Genomic DNA, 20,515 nt, shown 5'->3' with positions numbered 1-20,515 from the left:
CCTGCACATGAGACCCACGTGTGTGACCTGCCACTTAAGGGCATGTTCTGGGAGCATCCCAGCCAGAGACGGGAAAGTCATTCTCCCTTCAATCACTGACTGTCCAGACCACCAGCTTCTTCCCATCCTCCTTTCTCCTCCTATTACACACATGTGCACACGGGTAGACATACATGCACACACCCACATGTGTTGCCTGCTTGGAGGCCTTGAATTCGTCCTCCCCAATAGATGGAGAAGTATGAAGAACAAACAGGTCTTGGGTGCAAATGCATCTTTGCAATTGTGGGACTGTGGGTAGAGCTTTTAATCTAGATGCCTCTTCCTCACCTGTAGAGCAGGTCTGTGCTTCACAGACCTGGTGAGGAGCCAATGAGGCAGAGTGTGAATAGGACTTGTAACTGTGAGGTTCATGACTAATGGTAGTGGACATTTGGGGCTGGAAAGTAGGATTGCTGTAACTATCCAATCTGCTGCTATTTTTAACAAGCCAGGGAGACTATTTGAGAGTGAGGGAGGGGTTCAGGGCAGTGGCCTAAATACGGCATGAAGATTACCACTGAGCACAGCTGTCCTGGCCTGGGCCGGGGGTTATCAAGACACCCCCACCCACCACTAGCCTGCCACCTTCCCTCCATGCCCACTTCTCTGTCCCCTGGCTGAATTTGGTGCTCTCAGAGGACAGCCCCAAGCTCACGGGAGCCGAGAGGTGGTGAATGTTAGGAGCAGGCAGACTAGTTCCTCATCAAGGAACAAACCTCAGACAGAGCCCATCAGAGGACATGGTGGGAATTCAGAACATGGAGTGTGGAGAAAGCTTTGTTGAAGCCAGAGGTGAGCGTTCCAACCTTGGCTCGGGCTTCGATGGGCCCTTGACCTTGGACAGTCATGTCCCATCTGTGGGCCTTAGTTTTTTCATCTGTCAAGGCCTCTCTGCCCTTGGGAGGTGCAGGGAGGTGGTGGCCATGAGAAGGCTTTTGCCGGGGTCCAGCCCCGGTGGATCCAGGGAATTCGAAGCGGGGACGGCGTCGGCGAGGATCAGGAAACAACTGCTTAATTAAACTTTAAGTAAGGATATAAAGAGTAATAGAATAAGGATAGCTCAGTGAGGAAATTCAGTGGAGAAAAGAGGCTGAAATAAGGATAGCTCAGTGAGGAAATTCAGTGGAGAAAAGAGGCTGAATAATTCAGCCAGAAGGTGAGAGAAAGAACGACACGGGGAGACCAAGTTTTGGTGAACAAGGCCCGCACTTTATTTTCCAAAGTAGTTTTTATACCTTAAGTTATGCATAGAGGATAATGGGGGAAGGGGTAGAGTCATGCAGCAAGCCAGGCTTTCTTCCTGCAAACTTATCATATGCAAAAGCTTAGGTGATTTGCATCATCTTCCGGCCCAGAGGCCTGTTAACATTTTAAGACCCTTTCTTCAGAAAACTTATTTTTCTCTAAAGGTGATTGTTCAGGAGCCAACCTCCAAAAGCATTAGATAAAGTTGCATTCCTACAGAGCAAAGGTGTGGTGGGCTATAACAAGAAAAAGAATTAACTCAAGGGTCCAGGTTACAAACATTAAAGCTACTACTTACACCAATTATATTAATCAATACACTGCCAGGGATACAGCAGGTAAGGGATATGGAGACTTAGCAGCAAACATTGGCCCAACAAGTGAAAATCCCTTCACCAATACAATTTCTAATCAATCTTTTAACTGCTCAAAGGAATCTGTATTTAGACAGTTTAGAACATGGAGCTGTAAGTTAACTCTTTTTTCAGAGAGAGGTAGTGGGGGACAGCCCCCCGTAAAGTCAGAGGTGTAGGTGAAAGCACAAAGCAGAAAGTAGGCAGACTCTGGTTTTGGGGGGTAGATGCTTGAGAATTTCCAGGGGGACTCCTGAGGCTCGATCCCGCCTTTGCGTATGCCGAGCCTCCTTCCTCATGACCTTTGTCATGGGCGGAGTTCCTCACGCTGGCTCCGGCAGTGATAGAATTCCTGTTGAGCTATTCCAGATCCTGAAAGATGATGCTGTGGAAAGTGCTGCACTCAATATGCAATATGCACTCAATATGCAATATGCCGGCTCCCGGCAGGCTTTGACAAAGTTGATCCAAAAGTACACTAGGAAAACTCCCAGACCCCTTAGTCACTGCTGTCCTTCGCACCCTGATCTCTTCTCAGATGGACAGGTGGATTCAAATTCTCCCCGTGTGCCATCACCCATGGAAAAAGAGAACCTAAGGGCCTTTGGGACCCCTTCCAGCTGGAGACTCCGCCAGACAAAGCAGGATGGTCATTTATAATAATAGAGTTTTCACTGGAAGACTTGCTTACCCTCTTTGACCCTCTGCTTCCCCAGCTGTCAATGCAGATAATAACTCAGCCAGCCGAAGGCTGTCGGGAGAGTTGAGTGCAGGTGCCTGAGGGCTGAACACTAACTAACCCTGGCCCAGTCACAGGACGGTACTAGAGAGGTCCCAACCATACCCTTGGGAGAGGTGCTGCACCCAGACTTGCCTGGCTGCCCCAGAAGCCGCTTGGCATCCTCAGAATTTAGGAGTGGATGCCATCAGCGTGACCAAGAGGTCTGGGGCTGGATCTCTGAGAGGGACTGTGCCCACCAGGTAGGCTGGGACCACCCGGTCCCAGTATTTAGCACTGGGGTTGAGAATCAGAGCTCTGCAAAGCCCCCCAAGGTTTGTTATTCTCCTGTTTGTTCTTAACCTTGAATTTGCTGAGAAAAGATCTTCTAAGCCCCCAACACCTCATTTAGTGTACAACATATGATAAATGCATAAGCACTTCTAGGGTGCATCACTGAGGACCAGGAGTGAGAACCCTTATCATCAGACTCCAAAAAATGTCCCTTACCCATGGGAATTGTTCTCTGGTAATTGATAGGACAAGGAATGACATTTCCCAGGGGTCTGTGGAAAGGGAAGGGGCTCCTAGAGCAGCCTGCCTGGGATGGAGGGTGGTGTGGGGGTGGGAAGGGAGAGGGAACAGCATGAGAGTAAGGCTCAGAGGATACCAGCCAAGCGGAGCATTTGGGAGGCTGGCTGTGGAGAGCGCAGGAGAAAAAGTGTGGGGACAGCTGCTGTCTGTGTGAAGATTCCGAGGCAGCATCAATGAGGACAGGGTGTTTTTGAAACATTTTCAAAACGTGTTACTGAATATCAGGAATGCAGGTGTCAATCCTTTATAAAGATGACAGGTTGAACACTCGCATCTGTTTTCATTCCCTTCTGACACCCACTACAATTATAGTAAACGAGTCTTTAGAGGCATGACCCACAAAAACAGAGAGAACACAAGGAAATAGCAGCCATTCCTCAGCAACACACTCAGGAGGCAGGTGGACGAGAGGTGACTGACCCAGCAGATGCCAGAGGGCAGGACCCTGAGACTGCAGCAGGGAACTCATTACCAACCAGTTCTACATCCCAGAAGTTTCTAGAGGCTCTGGACCTCGAAATGTCAGGTTGCTCTGGAAATAGATGTTAGCTAAAAAGAGACTGATGACAGTGTTGTGAAGCAGTTGGAGTTCTAGACCTCCCTTGCTTTTGACGCTGAGGGGTGATTGTCCCTCCCCAGCCCCCCACAGAGGGTTGTTCTCCCAGGAGAGTGTAACAGAGGCTCTCTGCTCTGGGGATGTCAGCCACGGCTGAGAACTGGAAATTAAATCAATATACATGTGCTGGAGTCTGAACCTCCAGCAGTTCTCTTCCTGACTGAGCACCAGAATCCTGGCAGCCAGAACTTACTTCTGTTCTCCAGCGTGTCCTCAAGAAATGGCCCCTTTATGCATGGTGTGGCCTGTGGGATCTTTGTTCCCTGACCAGGGATTGAACCCATACCCCCCCTGCAATGGAATGCAGAGTCTCAGCCACTGGATTGCCAGGGAAACTCCCCTATTAAGGGAATTTACATAAAGTAAAACTCACTGTTTTTTTTAAGAGTACAATTTGGAGACTTCCCTTGTGGTTTAGTGGATGAGATTGCAGGCTCCCAAAGCCAGGGGCCTGGGTTTGATCCCTATGGGCAACTAAGATCCTATAGGCTACAGCTAAGCCTGAGTGCCGCAACTACTATGACCGCATAGCTGAAATTTAAAAAAAAAAAAAAAAGACTACAGTTCGCTGAGTTTAGACATTGGACACAACCATTCCAACCAAGACAGAGAATACTGCTGCCGCCGCCAGAAGTTCCCTTTGCAGTAAATGTTCTCATAACCCCAACTCCTTGTTGCCACTGATCTTTTCTCAGCCCTAGAGTCTTCTTTTTCCCAGAAGGCCACGTACCCAGAATTAAGCGGGATTAGTGTTTTGTGTTGGCTCCTTCCACTTTGCATCACGTGTCAGATTCAGCCATGACCCTCGTTTCGGCAGTTCATCACATGTTACTGACTACTGTTGCCTTGTACACAGTTTATCTAGCCACCCAGCTAATGGCCCTTTGGGTTGTTTCTAGTTTTTGGTTCTTACAATTAGAGTGGTTGTGAACATTCAAAAAAAAAAAAAAAAAAGGCCCCTTCAGGGAAGCTCCGAGTTAATAAACCACACTCAGGGACTCAAGCTCTGAAACAGGTTTTTAGCAGCAACCCTCCCAACTCTTAATTATGAGAAAACAGTTACTAAGCATTCAAGGAAGGCCTCTGATGTGAAAGAGGTGACCCAAAGCTAATGGGAAACAGCACCTTGGATTACAGGTTGGAGAAGACATTACATTCAGGAAAAATGAGGATACTTTTTTTTAAAGAAATAAACAGAGAATAAAAATGAGCTCTTGGGAATGAAAAGCATGATGGCAGAAGTGAACAACTAAACTGGAGGTGAAGATACAGTTGAGTAAAGTTCCCCAGAGAAAAAGCAAAGGGATGAAGATGAAACATATGAGAGAAGAGATGAAACATAAAGGACCGACCCAGGATATACAGCATAAGAATGTTGCAGAGAGAACAAGACAGAAGGGAGAAATTACCAAAGAAATAATTCATGGACGTGTCCCTGAATGGAAGAACAGTTTCTGTACTGAATGGGCCCTCTGCATGCCCAGTACTGGGAGAAAAGGACCCACACTAACTCTCATTGCTGGAAATTTCAGAATACTGGTGTCAAAGAGAAGCCTCCAAGTTTTCAGAAAGAAAAAAAAAAAAAAAAAACAGATCACAAAAAAGAGATTAGAAAACAGAAGGGCTTTGGACTTCTCAGTAATAACAGTGAAAGTGAAAATGTAATAGACTGATGTTTTCTAAACTCTGAAGCAAAGTTGATATCGAACCTATAATTCTCCATCTGAACTCCCAATCAAGTGTAAAGAGAGAATAAAGACATTTTCAGATATGTAAGGTGTCAAAACACTTACCCCCATGCACCCTTCATAAGGAAGCTACCAGAGTATGTGCTCCACCAAAACAAGGGAGTAGAGAGAGAAAGAGGAAAAGATAGGAAATGGAAGATTCAAGCGAGAGGTGAAAGAAGCCGGACGACTGTGGAAGGAGATTCCAGACCAACAACAAGTACCAGGCTCCAGAGGGCTGGCCAGCCCTTGTTAGAGTGGATTGGAGGACTCCAAGAGAAATTTTGCCAAGAAAAGGGAATGTTCAGAAAAGATCTCCCTTCTGAATGCCTTTAGAGGAGATTGAGATGATTGGCCGGGGGTTGGTGTCATATTTACTAATAAATACATAGAAAAGTAAGCAAAAGCAGTGATTAAATCTAGGAAAGACAACAAAAAATGTGCAAAAAGGGAAAACTAACCATAGTCTGTCTCATGATTCAGCTCTGAGTAGCACATTCAGCCATGATAATGGAAACACTGTATAGTGACTGAACTGAAATCATTAGGTAACTGTACTAGAAGGGCAGAGGAAGGGGGAGTTACAGGCAGGGTGGGTGTGGGAGTGACAAAGAGCCTCTTCTCTTGGGGGTGGGGGTGCGGGGGTAGAAATCAAAGGCTGAGTTATCAAGAAGGGGCTGAAAATGGTTGCCTCCAGAGAAGGGAAACGGGGGAGGGCAGTCCCCATAGGGCAACTTGATTCTCAGCCTGCATAAAAAATTTATTTAAATACTATATAGTGGTGGTTTAGTTGCTAAGTTGTGTCCGACTCTTGCAGCCCCATGGACTGTAGCCTGCCAGGCTCCTCTGTCCATGGGATTCTCCAGGCAAGAACACTGGCATGGTTGCCATTTCCTTCTTCAATATGTGTGCGTGTATGTATATACATAATTTTTAATTAATAAAACACAATCCCATCCTTGCCCCTCCCACTCTGGTGGTTTCTGGAGAGGCTGAATAACCATGAGGGCTTTTCATTGTCCATAGCCTTGGGAGTGAGTTCATTCCAAGCTATTCTAAGCTTCCCTGGTGGCTCAGACGGTAAAGAATCTGCCTGCAATGCAGGAGACCTGGGTTCAATCCCTGCGTGGGGAGGATCCCCTGGAGAAGGGAATGGCAACACGCTTTGGTACTCTTGCCTGGGAAATCCCACGAACAGAGGAGCCTGGTGGCAGTCCTGCTGCTGCTGCTGCTAAGTCGCTTCAGTCGTGTCTGACTCTGTGCGACCCCATAGATGGCAGCCCACCAGACTTTCCCATCCCTGGGATTCTCCAGGCAAGAACACTGGAGTGGGTTGCCATTTCCTTCTCCAATGCATGAAAGTGAAAAGTGAAAGTGAAGTCGCTCAGTTGTGTCTGACTCTTAGCGACCCCATGGACTGCAGCCCACCAGGCTCCTCCGTCCATGGGATTTTCCAAGCAAGAGTACTGGAGTGGGTTGCCATTGGGTCACAAAATGTCAGACACAACTGAGAGACTAACACACACACATATTTCAAGCAAATGGGCTCAGCCTATAGCAGGCCTCTGAAAGGCTCAGAAACACTGGGGCTGAAACCTCAGAAGCCACACCTGGAGCAACTCCTGACACCTCAGGCGTGTTCCCAAACCTCAAGGTGCTCTTTCAGATTTGATGCTGCGATAAAACGAGTAGGGATCAGGCTGTGCCCAGACCACCTGCCTGTAGGAACCCCAGAAAGGGAGATGAAAAGAGGCCGGAGGTATGTGGTAGCCCTGTTATTAGGGGAGCTTCTACCAGACTCTTGGTACTTCTACCAGAACCCAAGATGTTCCCCCAGGTCCTGCTGCTGGCTGTCCGAGTCCTGGAAACTAGAAACCCGCGTGGGTCACACCATGCCAGTACTCATCAGTGTTTATAGAAAGGAAGATCGTTATTTACAAGAACAGAAACATTGAGCTAATTCATGTTTAAATATACCAAACAGAGCAGCAGACAAAAAAAAACAAAAAACAAAACCAGAAACTTCTGGATAAAAGGGGGCAGTGAGCCCCGGCTTAGCAGGGCCTTCCTGTGTCCCTGCTGGACTCTGTTGCTCAGGCTGCTCCTGCCCTGCCCTCCACGATGGGCAGACCCTTCCCAATGTTAGCCAACCTCCTTTTTCCACGAGTGTATCCAAGTTAGGAAAACAGAACTTTCTTCCCAGATCACTCAAGACCCTGAGCCAAGTAATACCGGTACCCAGAGCTCCCTTGGGCCCTGTTCTCCAAGCTTTTCCAGAGAAGTGTTCTGCACAGGGTGAGTCACCCAGCTCCCATCCTTCAGACCACAGAGGACACAGGGATACTTAGGTCCCTACCTCCCATCAAACCTCTCCTTGCTTCTTTTGGGAAACTCAGTTTTCTGCTTCAATCAAGATCAGAAAGGCACAGAGAGAAACTTGAGTCCTGGATCTTAATCCCCCAAAGCTAGTCTGAGAACCAGAAATGATCAGCAACAATGTTCTTGACAACCAAGAATGGAGGGAGAGAAATAAAGTGAAAAAGGGATGTGTATGGAAACAACAGTTGTTGCTTCTGGGATTAGATCCTTCTTACACTTTTGTTCTAAAATTAATATCTTTACAAAGTGAAATGATTGTGGATGACATATTTTCTTAAGTCCTTACTTGACAAAATTGGAAAGTTAGCATCACTAGCTAGTCCTTCCACAAAATAATAATTTTGGGAGGGGGAGCAGATTTCACTGGACTATGAACATCCAGAGTTTGAGACATATTGTAATAGATGACCCAAAGAAGAGTAAGACCAAGCTCCGGGTCAGAAACAGAACCGCAGAGGGTGAGAAGGGCACCAATGCATGCAGTCCAGTGGCCACTGACACCTAAGCATGTGCCGAAACACCACCAGCTAAGGCTTGGCCTGCTCCCACTTGGTGTCCTTTCGTGACAGGGAGCTCACTTCCTCTGTGTACAGCTCTGATTATTACAAAGTGCTTACTTTGTATTGTGGAGAAACCTTCGTCCTTGGACCCAGGCCTACACTTGGGAGCCCCTAGAAGCAGCCCTTTCACCTGCAGGAAAACAGCTCCCTTCTGCACCCTTTGCCTTCCAGTCTTCTTTGACTTCTATTTGCTCCCCCTCACCACCAGTCACTCCTCTTGTGAAGTGACTTGCTTGGGATCACTTGCCTGGCAAACGAGTTCAAAGCCAGCTCCTCTGCTCCTGGCCCTGCGCCCTGCGCCCTAGCTCTCTCCATGTGGCAAAGGCTCAGTGTTCTCAATTCAGGAGATGGTACTGGCTGTTCAGAAACAGTTGGAAAGGCAACAAAGAATCCAAAATGGGAGGGGGGAACCAATATACAAAAAAAGTCAATGTGATCCCAATAAACACGTAGAGATCCACATTAAAAGTGAAAGTATGGAAGGAAACAAGGCAAGATGGTCACAATGGTCATTCTTTAAGGTAGGCTACCTGATGATTTTTATCACACCTTTGCTTTTCTCTCTGTGCTTTCCAATTTTTCTGCAATGATGTGGTTTTTATTTGTAGGATAGGATAAAATAATGACCATTTAGAAGGATGAAATAAGAAATGTCAAATTAAAGTAATCACATCCCAAGACACACCCCCTCCGCCCACTCAGTTCCCAGCCACTGTTCGGTGAACAAGCTCCTGGGGCTCTTGGGCCCTGGGCGGTGGTCCGTCCCCAGACCCTCACACACTGCAGCACTTTACAGCAGTCTCACGTTCTTGCTGCATCAGCGCCCAGCCCTTGACTGACAGATGACGAGCCTGAGGTCAAGTAGACCCCAGACCACCCGGGGTCATGGCCAATGTGCTCCTGCCATCTGCCTCTCGTCCGTTTTCTCCAGCCTTGGAGCCCCAGCCCAGCCCCCAGGTGGAAGAAAGGAGAGGATGGGGAACAAAACGGAGGGTGCAGAGGACCATGGCTCATCCCTGCCAGGTCTGTTACACGCACAGAGCGTGCATATTGTTGTACAGACAGGAGATTAAACTTAGAGGAGAGATGTGTCATCCGTGGAGTGTGATGGAGCTGGGCCTGGACCCAGCCCTCTGATCCAGTCCAGTGCTTGCTCCTCCGGGGCTCAGATCACAGCCCCTAGGCGTGACTGGTGTGCTGGGTCCATGCAGAGTGCTCAGGCCACAGGTCACACCAACACCCTCTGTGCCAGCCCTCCAGGGCGGGTCTTTGCCAGCTGCTCCCTAGGGCACCTGGCAGTCCTAGGCACATGTCAGAGCCAAGCCCTGATTAAAAGTGGAGGCCCGGCCCAGGGGTCAAAGTCCTGTCTGTTTTCCAGGTTCTGCGGTGTCACATGGCCCTGCGTGAGTTGTTCCCCTGTTGGGGATTCAGTTATCCAAAGGATAAAATCAGTGGAGAGCATTTGACAGTGATTAGACTGGCAATTTACAAGTCTTTTTTTTACCCCAAGCCTAGCATTTGGGTACTCTGAGACTGACCCGTGACACTGTCCCCCATCCTGGATGACAGGGCAGAAGCTCCCCATTCAGCCTGGCCTTTGGGTGCCCCCTCACCCCAGCTCCCTGTTTGGATAGTCTAGGTCTTAGAGAGATGTTCCCCACCTCAAATAGGAGTGTTTGGGGGTGTGGGGATGTGCAGGGCTGTGTCTGTGTGAGTCAGGGGTCCCAAGAGGACAGGCTCCCTACTATGTAGCCGGGACATTTTCCAGGGATGTCACCTTGTTGAGGATTCTGCTCTCAGCTCACCTCATCCCCTCCCCCTGCCTCTCCCTCGCTTTTGGTTTCCTTGTCTTCTAGGCTCCAGCCTCTATTGCAAGCCCCAGGCTCTGTGTTCCTTCTGTTTCTGCCCTAGAACAGGTCTGTCACTGGGGAGGGGCCGCCCCTTCCCCTCCCTTCCAACCCCTCTGTGGTCTCTTCCTCAGGATCCCTCCACCTCCCACTCCCATCCCTGCACCCACCTCCCGGGGCCCTCTTTAAAGAGGTGCCCACGGCGCTCAGAGCCAGTTTTGTTTCAGACAGAAATGAAGATGGACTTTCATTGTACAATGACACTTTCAAACCATTATTCTGCCGAGACCCAAATGAAAAATCAGCAAGTCTGACACCGCTGTGATTTGTTCATATGACGCTGCCTCTTTGCACAAGTTTAATTAAAATTTCAGGAGCCCTTTATTGTGCACCTCTGGGCTCTCCCGGGCGCCTTGGGGGAAGGGCAGGGTCTTTTTACAACAGAAGCCAGTGCTCAAGGACGGTCCCTAGGAGATTGGCAGTGGGGTGCACTGACGGCTGGAGCAAAGCACAGCCTGTGGGGGTACACGGGCCTCAGGGAGCACACGGGACCCCAGCTACCCCGCCACTCCACCCATTTCACAGGTGAGCACACTGAGACCAGCACTTTCCGAGACTCAGCAGATCCCAGTGACACTGCCCCATCCCTTCCACCCCACCCCCTGGACTCACCCTCAGGGCTGGCAGGGAGCTCACTTGGTCCACGGTGAGCGTGGCCTCCTTGTAGTACTTCCCGGGGGGACAGAGCTTCAAGAAAGAGTCGTGGATGCTGAGAAGAGAGGCAGGGGTGGGCTGAAGGTGGGGACCAGCAGGCCCCCTGCCTCCTGCGGGCTCCCTTTGGAGGATTGATTGACACACATTTGGTAGTTATAAATCATCCTGCCCTTCCAGAAACATGCCTGGGGCTCCAGTGTGCCCAGCGCATGCGCTGTGGGGGATGCAAAGATAAGCCAATATGCTCTGTAGCCTGAATATAACCTACAAGTGCACTGGAAAGGACTTCTGCCCTCCCTTCCTTCAGTCCCTCCTTTATGGATGGAGGAACCAGCAGGGCCTTGGGGAAGCCAGGATGCCACCCCAAGCCATCTGTCCAGCCCCACCCTCATCCCAGGAAAAAGAGGTCACTCCATAGGTGTGGCCAAGCAGCCAACAACCCACACAGCCATCCGAGGCCAGTGAGCTGGACCCAGACGGTGGGGCTGAGCAACTGTCCTCATCGATCCAGTAATCAATGTCTGTCTGCGGGCCTCCTCCCTGCTCCAGGGGATTTAGCTTATGAGGGACAGGCAGGCAGAGGGGGAATGAATGGCCGTGCGGGTGCTGCGAGGCAGAGGGTAGGAGCGAGCTCTGCCCCAGGCCAGGAGAGCAGGGCCCTCATGCTGGAGCCCTCCCTGCCCACATTCTGGAGCATGGACCATATCAACCTTGTAAGGGAGTGGGGAGGGAGCTGAAAAGTGGGGTGTAGAATGGGCGAAGGGAGATAGTCTCTAGGAAAAGATTGGGTGGGGACACTGAAGGACAGCAAGGAGAGAGGAAAGCCGTCGTACCCAGGGCAGGGGTGGGGGGTGTGTGTCTAGTGCCCTCCAGGGGAGGGGGCGCTGGCAGTGGTCTGCCCCTAGCCCCAAGGAGCATTTGATCACTGTCATTGTTAGAATTCCTAGTGTGGGGTAATCTTTATTAATTTTAAAGAATTCTCTGAGGCTGGGCACCTGTATGGTTGACACGCAGGGTGTCCCCCACTCTGACCCCTCACTAGGAGTGCCTGCTGCACACTGCCGACTCGTGTGGACATTTCTGGTGGGACCTACAGAACCATCTTGCAAGGAAGGGACCATTATCTCTTCCTTACAGGGAAGGAAACTGAGACTCGAGGAGGTAAAATACTCACCTTGCCCAAGGTCACACAGGGGTGGGCGTGAAGCCAGAGCTGCAGATGCCAAAGCTCTTTCCCCAAGAGCCCAGAGAGGAAGGTCTCAGAAGGGCTGCGGGCGGGGGGTGGGGGGTGGGAAGAGAGGGAACCCCCACTGCCGTGGTCACCTGCTTCTTGTTTTTTAAGCTCTGTGTGCCTGGTGCATTCAACCATATTATCTCAATGAATCTTCCCAGCAACCCTGTGGGATAGATATAGGGGTGATGATGTCTATAGATGTGGAGACCAAGGCTCAAAGAGTTGAAGGGGTCTGCCCCAGGTCATTCAGCTTGGAAGGAGTCGAGGGGGGTCTGAACCCTAAGCCACGCTCCTCAGGCTGTGCTGCCCACCTCTAAAGGGTCCCAGGTGAAAGACTCTCAGCACCTCCTCCCCGCCCTGGAGAGACTTCCGGGGAGCGGGTACCGTGGGGAGGGCCCTGCCCAGACTTCGTGTCTTCCCAAGCCGCCGAGTGGGTGGGCTGCCCGCAGATGAATCGTGGCTGCTTCTCGGCTTGCCACAAAATGTTCTCCTCCAAATATGGATCAGCTGGCTCTAAGTGGAACTCGGAATTAATCACTAATGGACTCAAAAGTCAAAGCCATTTAAAAAGCTCACACATCTCGCCTGCCAGAAAGCAAGCAGCCCAAGCTGCGTCTCCCTTCCACACCTAGCCAGACGAGGGGAGAGGCTGTCTGCGGGCGGGGAGGTTGAGACAGCGGGGGAGACCAGCTCCACTGCTCTGACTCTGCAGGACCTTGGGTCTGCCGCGTCCCCTCTGTGCAGTGAATCTCAGTTAGCTCCCTCCATCCTCCAGTTCAGGAATTCTGTACCCTTCTCTGGCATCCGGTCCATCCCTTGCCTCTGAGACACTCCAGTTTAGCCTTTTTTGACTGGGTGGGTCCCACATCAGAAGCACACAGGGAGCTTGTGAAAGGATCAGCTCTAGAGATTCTCATTCAAGGCTAGTGTCGGCCCAGGCACCTATAGGTTCTACATGCTTCTGTGTTTGAATTGTACAGGTAAGACTGAGAGCACAGCTCCAGTGAAAATATCCAGTTACACCCCTTCTATCCCAGTCTGGCCTCCCTGACCTGGGCTTCACCCCCATCCCAAGGGGTCAATTGTCCCTTTCACCACGGAGTGGCCTGCAGGTATTTTATGAATGGCCTCATCTCTAGCCTGGAAAGGTAACTTTTGGTTCTATGATCTACTGGTTCCAAGCTGTGTGACTTTGGGCAAATAGCTTCATTTCTTTGAGCTGGTTTCCTCATTCACAAAAAGGAGATGAAAATACCATGAAAATGACAGCTACCACAGTCTCAGCACCAACCTCTGTGCCAGGCACTGCTTTAATTCCTGTGCAGATCTGATCATCTAACAGACCTAATAACAATTAGGTTGAATACATACTTTTTGTATGTGTGAAAACTGGGGCTCAGTGAGGGTAAGAAACTCACTCAAGGTCACACAGCAAGTAAGTGAAAAAGTTGAGCCTCAGACTCTGGCCTTTGACTCCTAGGAAGCAAGTCTCTGTCTGCTGACCTTCTGGCGCTCCAGGTGGACCAGGAGCTAACAGCCAGGACAGGGCATGGAGACTGGCAGGTTTGGGGACCTCAAGGGTGCTCAGAGGATCCAGGGGCCTCATGGTCAAGTTAGCCTGAGCAGGAACTGTGGCAAAGCTTCAGGATCCCATTTACCAGACCTACATCCAGCCCAAGATCATGTCAGGAGCCATCCCTGAGCAATATAATGTACCCTGAAATTTCTCAAACTGAGTCAGGCTGACCCAGGCTCAGATATGGAGATCTAAAGGAAGCAACATGTGCCCTTCCTGAGTCAAGTCCCAGACTCAGGGTCCAGAGCCTCAGGTGAAGATAAGGGCCCCAGAGGGCCTGTGCACTGATTCCATAGAGACATCTGGAAGGCGGGGGCAATGTAACAGCAATTTAACCAGAGTCAGAGAGGACTAACCTGAAAGCTGAGGACAAAGGGGACCCTGCTCTTTCAGAGGCCAATGGGATGTGAAAGAAGACTCCCACAGATTAGACATTTATTTAGTGTGGACAGACCCCTTCTTAGAGAGCTGAGTCAGGGCAGCCCTGGATGGGGAAGAAGCTGTCACATGTGGTCTGCCCCTCCCATTAGGTGTCATCTGCGGATCCAGTGACCAGGCCTTTTTGTCCCATGCAAGTCACAGATAAGGAGGTGGGAAAGCGTTAGACAAGGGCAGAGCCATCCTGCTCCCCTGCTTATCAGTCTCTTGGATACTTTTTTTTCAACTGGCTAAATCTATCCAGATGTACTATCATCCAAGCCACATTTCTTTGTCACGTTCTTAGGAAAATCACAACACAGTGTCAGAGGTGATGTTGGAAACTTGTTCAGAAGTGATCAGGGCTTAGTCTGGCCCGATTTAGCCCTGGCAGCCCAGGGTGTCTGCTCTCTCCCCTGAGCATCACTGCCATCTGCCTCCTGAGCCACGGCCGGCGTTGCTTGGAACCCATATCAAAGCTGCCCCTTCCCTTTACAGACAAGGCATGGACACTAACCCTAATGTAATCCGTGCTCCTGTCCCTCCAAGGAGTTAACCTAGGATCAGCTTATATGTGTGTGTGTATCCTTCCTAAGATATTCTGTGTGTGTGTACATATGCATGCACGTATAGCCCTTTATTTTACTAAAAGTAGCACCCTATATGTACCAGACTAGTTTACCAAAGAGTGAAATAGGTTTTTAAAAGCCAACAGCACTATAATTAATATTATTAATACACAGTATTCTATACCACTTCTTTACCCCTGCTCTCTAGAGGCTGAATTTTTTTTTTAATGTTTTTCTATTTCTCTTGGTTTTTACTTAATATTTGCATAGTGTTTCTAGAGATGGTGCTGATACTGCCACTTGGTATTTTTTCATTGCAGACTTTATTTTGTGACCTCTTACTGCTAAAAAAGAGAGTATTTATCTCTATCTATAACCTACTTATGGAGAAGGCACTGGCAACCCACTCCAGTACTCTTGCCTGGAAAATCCCATGGACAGAGGAGCCTGGTGGGCTGCAGTCCATGGGGTTGCTAAGAGTCGGACACGACTGAGTGACTTCACTTTCACTTTTCACTTTTGTGCATTGGAGAAGGAAATGGCAACCCACTCCAGTGTTCTTGCCTGGAAAATCCCAGGGACGGGTGAGCCTGGTGGGCTGCCATCTCTGGGGTCACACAGAGTCAGACACGACTGAAACGACTTAGCAGCAGCAGCAGCAGCATAACCTACTTCAGGCTTCCTTGGTGGCTCAGGTGGTAAAGAATCTGCCTGCAAATTGGGAGACCTTGGTTCAATCCCTGGGTTGAGAAGATCCCCTTGAGGAAGGTGTAGCAACCCACTCTAGTATTCTTGCCTGGAGAATCCTCATGGACAGAGGAGCCTGGTAGGCTACAGTCCATAGAGTTGCAAAGAGTCAGACCCGACTGAGAGACTCAGCACAGCACATATATACTAGTTCTTCCCCTAACATCCCAAAATAAAATGATTTTCCTGAATCAAAATTCAGTATTTATATTATTGTTATATGTATGTATTATTACATATTATATATGTATGATTCAAACATTGCTCACAGCTGAGTTCCCTGGTACAACATGATTACATTTTCTTTCTTGCAAGACTGTTTTTCTTTTGCTTAGGTTTCAGTGTTTCTATTATTATTTCTTTCTCAAACTTTCTGCAGAACTGTGAAGTTCCTCTTCGTGTGTTCGTATACCTTATATCATCCATAGGTTCATTTTGTTTTCTTGGAGGTATCACTCCTGGAATTCCTAACTCCTTAATTCTAATCTGGATGCATTGCTTTTCATGCCTGCTGCATTGTCATCCTTGGGTTTCTCTTCACTCTCATTTTGAAATTCCATTGTGTTGCGGCCCTCTGTTTTCTGGTTCTTACGTCTTCTTTTTTCCTTAGTTTGAAAGTAAAAGTTGCTCAGTTGTGTCCAACTCTTTGCTATGCTATGGACTATGATGCCATGGACTACACAGTCCATGGAATTCTCCAGGCCAGAATACTGCAGTGGGTAGCCGTTCCCTTCTCCAGGGTATCTTCCCAACCCAAGGATTGAATGCAGGTATCCAGCACTGCAGGCAGATTCTTTACCATCTGAACCACCAGGGAAGACCAAGAATACTGGAATAGGCAGCCTATCCCTTCTTCAGAGGATCTTCCCTACCCAGGAATCAAACCAGGGTCTCCTGCTTTGCAGGCAGATTGTTTACCAGCTGAGCTATCAGGGAATTCTTTTTCTTAGTTTACTCACTAATTTTAATGAAGAACTTAGTTTACTTGATAATTTTAATGGACACTGCAGAAGCTGCCTGCATGAGGTAATTGTTTTTAGAAGTCACATGTCAAAAAGTATTGTTTCACCTTCGCTCTTGATTAATAGTTTAGCTATGACTTAATCCTACATTGGAATTTTTTCCTTTGAATTTTGAAGCTGTTTAGCCACCGTCTTCCAGCACAAGTCTAAAATTCTACTTCCCGATCCTCTGTATGTATTCTGTTTTCTTCCTCTGTGAACGTTCTTAAGATCTTCTCAATACCTCTGGTGTCCTGAAATAAATTAATGTAGGCTTTCAATTTTTTTTTTTCCTTCTAATACGTAGTGTCTCTCAGCTTTCAATTCATGTGCAATTGCCAAGTCTGTAATGAGCTGACTGGCAGCTCATCTGTGCTCATCTCTGTTCCTGGTGGTCCTGAGTTGGAAGCCTGCGTGGCTAGCTCTCTCCACATGGCGAGCTCCTGTCCTCTGCTGGGCTGGGGAAGGGGTGCTGAGTGGATTGCAGGGCAAGAGGAGAAATCATATAAAGCCATCTTTTTGTTTTCACCTGAGCCTTCATCCTGGCATTCAGAAAGGAGCCTTTCTGGGTCCTTGATTCCATCATCCCAATCCCTGTTTTCAAGCAATCTGCTTTCAACTTTCAGCTCTAAGTCTGTATCATGGATTTCTTTGTTTTCCAATTTGGAAATTTTTTCTCTCTCTCATCTGCTTTCATCTCTTGAGTTCTCCCTTATGGGTTTCTTTCTCTTTTTCTAATCCTAGCTGTCCTTTAGTAGGGAAAATAAATAAAAGAAAATGCTCAGTTCTCCACATTCACTGGAAACTATGGCACATTGCTTTTTTAAGTTTACAATATGCCTTGGAGATACTAATCCACACCCAACATTAAACTTCTCCTTCTAAGGACAGTGCCACGGATGGATGGGTCCATCCACGTTTATTTCATCCCTGCCCTCTTGATTCAAGTGCAATGGCCAGGTCAAAGTGCCTTTCCCGTCCTGAAGCAGGCTTCCAGTCCTTCCCCTGTTCTCTTCTATTCTTCATAGCTCTTGGCAGCTGTTCTACACCCTCAGCTGCTCCCCAGAGTGTGGTCTTCCTAATCTGGAGGCTCACCTTGGTTTGAAGCAGCAAAGAGCTCTCCCTGGTATCACCCCACACATCTTAGCATTTTTGTCCCCACTTCATGCTAGTCCTGCTCTGCCTCAGTTGAAAGTCTCCATGATGGTGAAACACAAAGAGAGTAGACACTCAGCCACTGCACCTCCTCTCTGCCTTCCTGGAGCATTGGCATCCCCATCCCTCCTCCAGCACTGACCCATCCTGTTCTAGAGCCCAGAGGGTGGAAGTCTCATGCACAGAGGCTACCCAAGGGCCAGGCACCAGGCCCTCATGCGTAGGCATGGCATTGACAAAAGAAAGGGTTGGCGGGAGGTGGCTTTGAGAGAAGTTGGTTAGAGAAGTTGGGCTGAAGTGGAGCCTTTGCTGGCCTCACTCACTGGGACCTGCCTCCCCAGTATAAACAGATGAGGTGAGGCCCCTCCCATGAGAGGCTCACTTTCAATAGGGGTGGATAAAAGTGTGAAACAGGAGGTAGGCAGGGGCTGTCTCATGGCTTGTGTGGGCAGTTCAGAAAAGAGGAGTCCCTACGGACAGCTCCCTACTAGAACATCTTTCTCAAAGACCAATAGAGAACACACGAGATGGAAGGACTTCCCTCCCATCCTCCTCTCTTTCGACTGATTTCCCCCCCTCAACTCCCACCACCGCATTGGTGGTGGGAATGGGGTACATGTGAGGGGCCCTAGGGATCCAGAGAAGGCCATCTGAGAATGTTTGAACTTTCTAGATGGAAAGAGGAGCAGGCATGGTCATGCTGAAGTGGAGAGAGAATAAATTAGTGCAGAACAATCCTGTCCTTCCTGTTGACATTTTAGACATGTCCACCCTTTGCCCACCATTTCTACAGCTAGAAATCTCTCTTATGGATTTACTTTCACTTGTTGAATAAGGTTTGTTTTTGTTCAGTTGCTAAGTCATGTCCAACTCTATGCAACCCTAGGGACTGCAGCATGCCAGGCTTCCCAGTCCTCTACTATCTCCCAGAGTTTGCTCAAGTTCATGTCCATCGAGTTGGTGATGCTATCTAACCATCTTATCCTCTGTCACCCTCTTCTCCTTTTGCCTTCTATCTTTCCCAGCATCAGGGCCTTTTCCAATGAGTTGGCTCTTTGCCTCAGGTGGCCAAAATATTGGCGCTTCTGCATCAGTCCTTCCAATGAATATTCAGGGTTGATTTCCTTTAGGATTGACTGGTTTGATCTCCTTGCAGTCCAAGGGACACTCAAGAGTCTTCTGCAGCACCACAATTCAAAAGCTTATCAATTAAATAAGCTATTTTTACATAAATGTTTACTATAACGTTATTGATAGAACTAAAAGTCATAAACAACTTAAGTGTATGTTATGCGGGGAGGTTGTAAAATGAATGATATTTCCTCTATAGGAAAGAATGTCCCATAATCATAGAATGAGACAGATCTCTATGTGCTTTATATAAAGATAGCCAACATGAAAACTTAAAAAGAAAAAAGGTCCAGAACAGTATAATGCTACACTATAAATTGGTAAATGCTGCAGTGTGAATGAGATAAAATTTTTGAAGGATATTTATTTAGATCTATCTATGAAAATTTTTTCTGGAAGCCTTGATGAGAAACCAACTGTGAACAGGGTTATCATCAGGGAGAAGGCCTGGGAAGGAGAGGGACACTTACTTTTCTTTTAGGATATTTATGCTATTTGAATTTTCTGGCCATGCTCACATATTACTTTTCAATTTTTATTTCATTTTTATGCAAGTGTTCCTTTTTTAGAAAATATCAATGAGATGTGTAAGTAGTAGGATGTAGAGTTTTGTCATATTTTTCTTTATTTCTAAAATCGATGCATGATACTGGATGCTTGGGGCTGGTGCACTGGGACGACCCAGAGGGATGGAATGGGGAGGGAGGAGGGAGGAGGGTTCAGGATGGGGAACACATGTATACCTGTGGCGGATTCATTTAGATATTTGGCAAAACTAATACAGTTATGTAAAGTTTAAAAATAAAATAAAATTTTAAAAAAATAAAAAAAAATAAAATAAAATGAGCAAACACTCATTTTAAAAGGAAAGAGATGTAACCCGGTGACTGTCCATGATCTCCATCACTTCCTGTGCCCTGAACATCCATCAGCCCCCCACCCCCATACCGGGAGAGTCTCATGCTTGGGGCAGAATCATTGCCCTGCCTGGGACCCTGAGTGGGAAGTGCAGCTTCCAGGCTGGGTGTTGTCTGGGGAGGGTGAGTCCAGCAGAGACAAAGAGGCGAGAGGGTTCTGTGGGTCTCAGGGCAGTCTCCTCACTCCAACCTCCCTTCACCCCACCAACAATGCCCTAGAGACCCCCTTTCCTCCTCTAACGAGTTTCTGATGAGCACCTGGCCCAGGCTGAGTGCTCTCACATCTCTCATGCTGTCTACCCTCTCTGCGGTCCCATGAGGGATCCTCGTGTTGGCTGTCTTGGCCTGGAGCCTTCCTCTATGGCCATCACCAGCATAAGAACAGGGGGTGGACTGCGCACTGTTACACCCACCATGCTTGGAGGCAGTGAAGCGAAGCTTGGGAGGGAAGGGAGGACTAAGAGAGATTCAGTGGGGCATTAGCTTTACCCAGATAGAGGACCACCTCGCTGTATGTGCTGCAGACCTGTTTCCTAAGTCCTCTCCTCCTTGTCCTCATCATCCCAGGAAGGCCCTGTCCACCTCTGCGGTTCTATGAATAAACCTTGCCGTGGATCCCATAGCAACCTACAATCTGACATTTCACTGTAGTAGGGCCCTGGGAATCGTGACCTTGGACCCTCCGGGACTGCGGTCTGTCTCTGCCTGTCTGCTGCCAGCCTCGTCTCCAGGACTTTGTAGCTCTGAGCAGGGACCACATTCAGGGACCAGAGTGAGGCTGTACCAGGGTAAGATTTCAGTTCCAAGGGGAGGAAAAGGGGGCCCCCTCTACTCACCACAGGATTTCATGCCTGGTCAAGAAGGTCAAGGCCTGAAACAAACCACAGACAGGTGACTTGCCCACTCCATCCAGCCCTGCCCTGGCCCTCTGGGGAGTGGGCAACTTCAGGGGTTGGGAGGAAAAGCTGATGCT

At 48.5% G+C, this 20,515-nt stretch overlaps 1 protein-coding gene across 2 annotated transcripts in view; it reads right to left on the bottom strand.

Annotated features, from left to right (window-relative positions):
* Window positions 1-20,515, bottom strand: part of CIB4 (calcium and integrin binding family member 4) — a 55,258-nt gene that overhangs the window by 31,834 nt on the left and 2,909 nt on the right. For both annotated transcript variants that reach the window (XM_006046217.4, XM_044926147.2), the window contains exons 2-3: window positions 20,379-20,413; window positions 10,754-10,850 (exon numbers count right to left, since the gene is read on the bottom strand). In XM_006046217.4, the coding sequence (XP_006046279.3) occupies window positions 10,754-10,850; window positions 20,379-20,413 (132 nt within the window). The remainder of the gene's footprint in view (window positions 1-10,753; window positions 10,851-20,378; window positions 20,414-20,515) is intronic.

Source organism: Bubalus bubalis, chromosome 12 (assembly GCF_019923935.1).
Source record: "Bubalus bubalis isolate 160015118507 breed Murrah chromosome 12, NDDB_SH_1, whole genome shotgun sequence".
Taxonomy (NCBI): Eukaryota; Metazoa; Chordata; class Mammalia; order Artiodactyla; family Bovidae; genus Bubalus; species Bubalus bubalis.
This window is presented reverse-complemented; position numbering and strand designations above follow the sequence as displayed.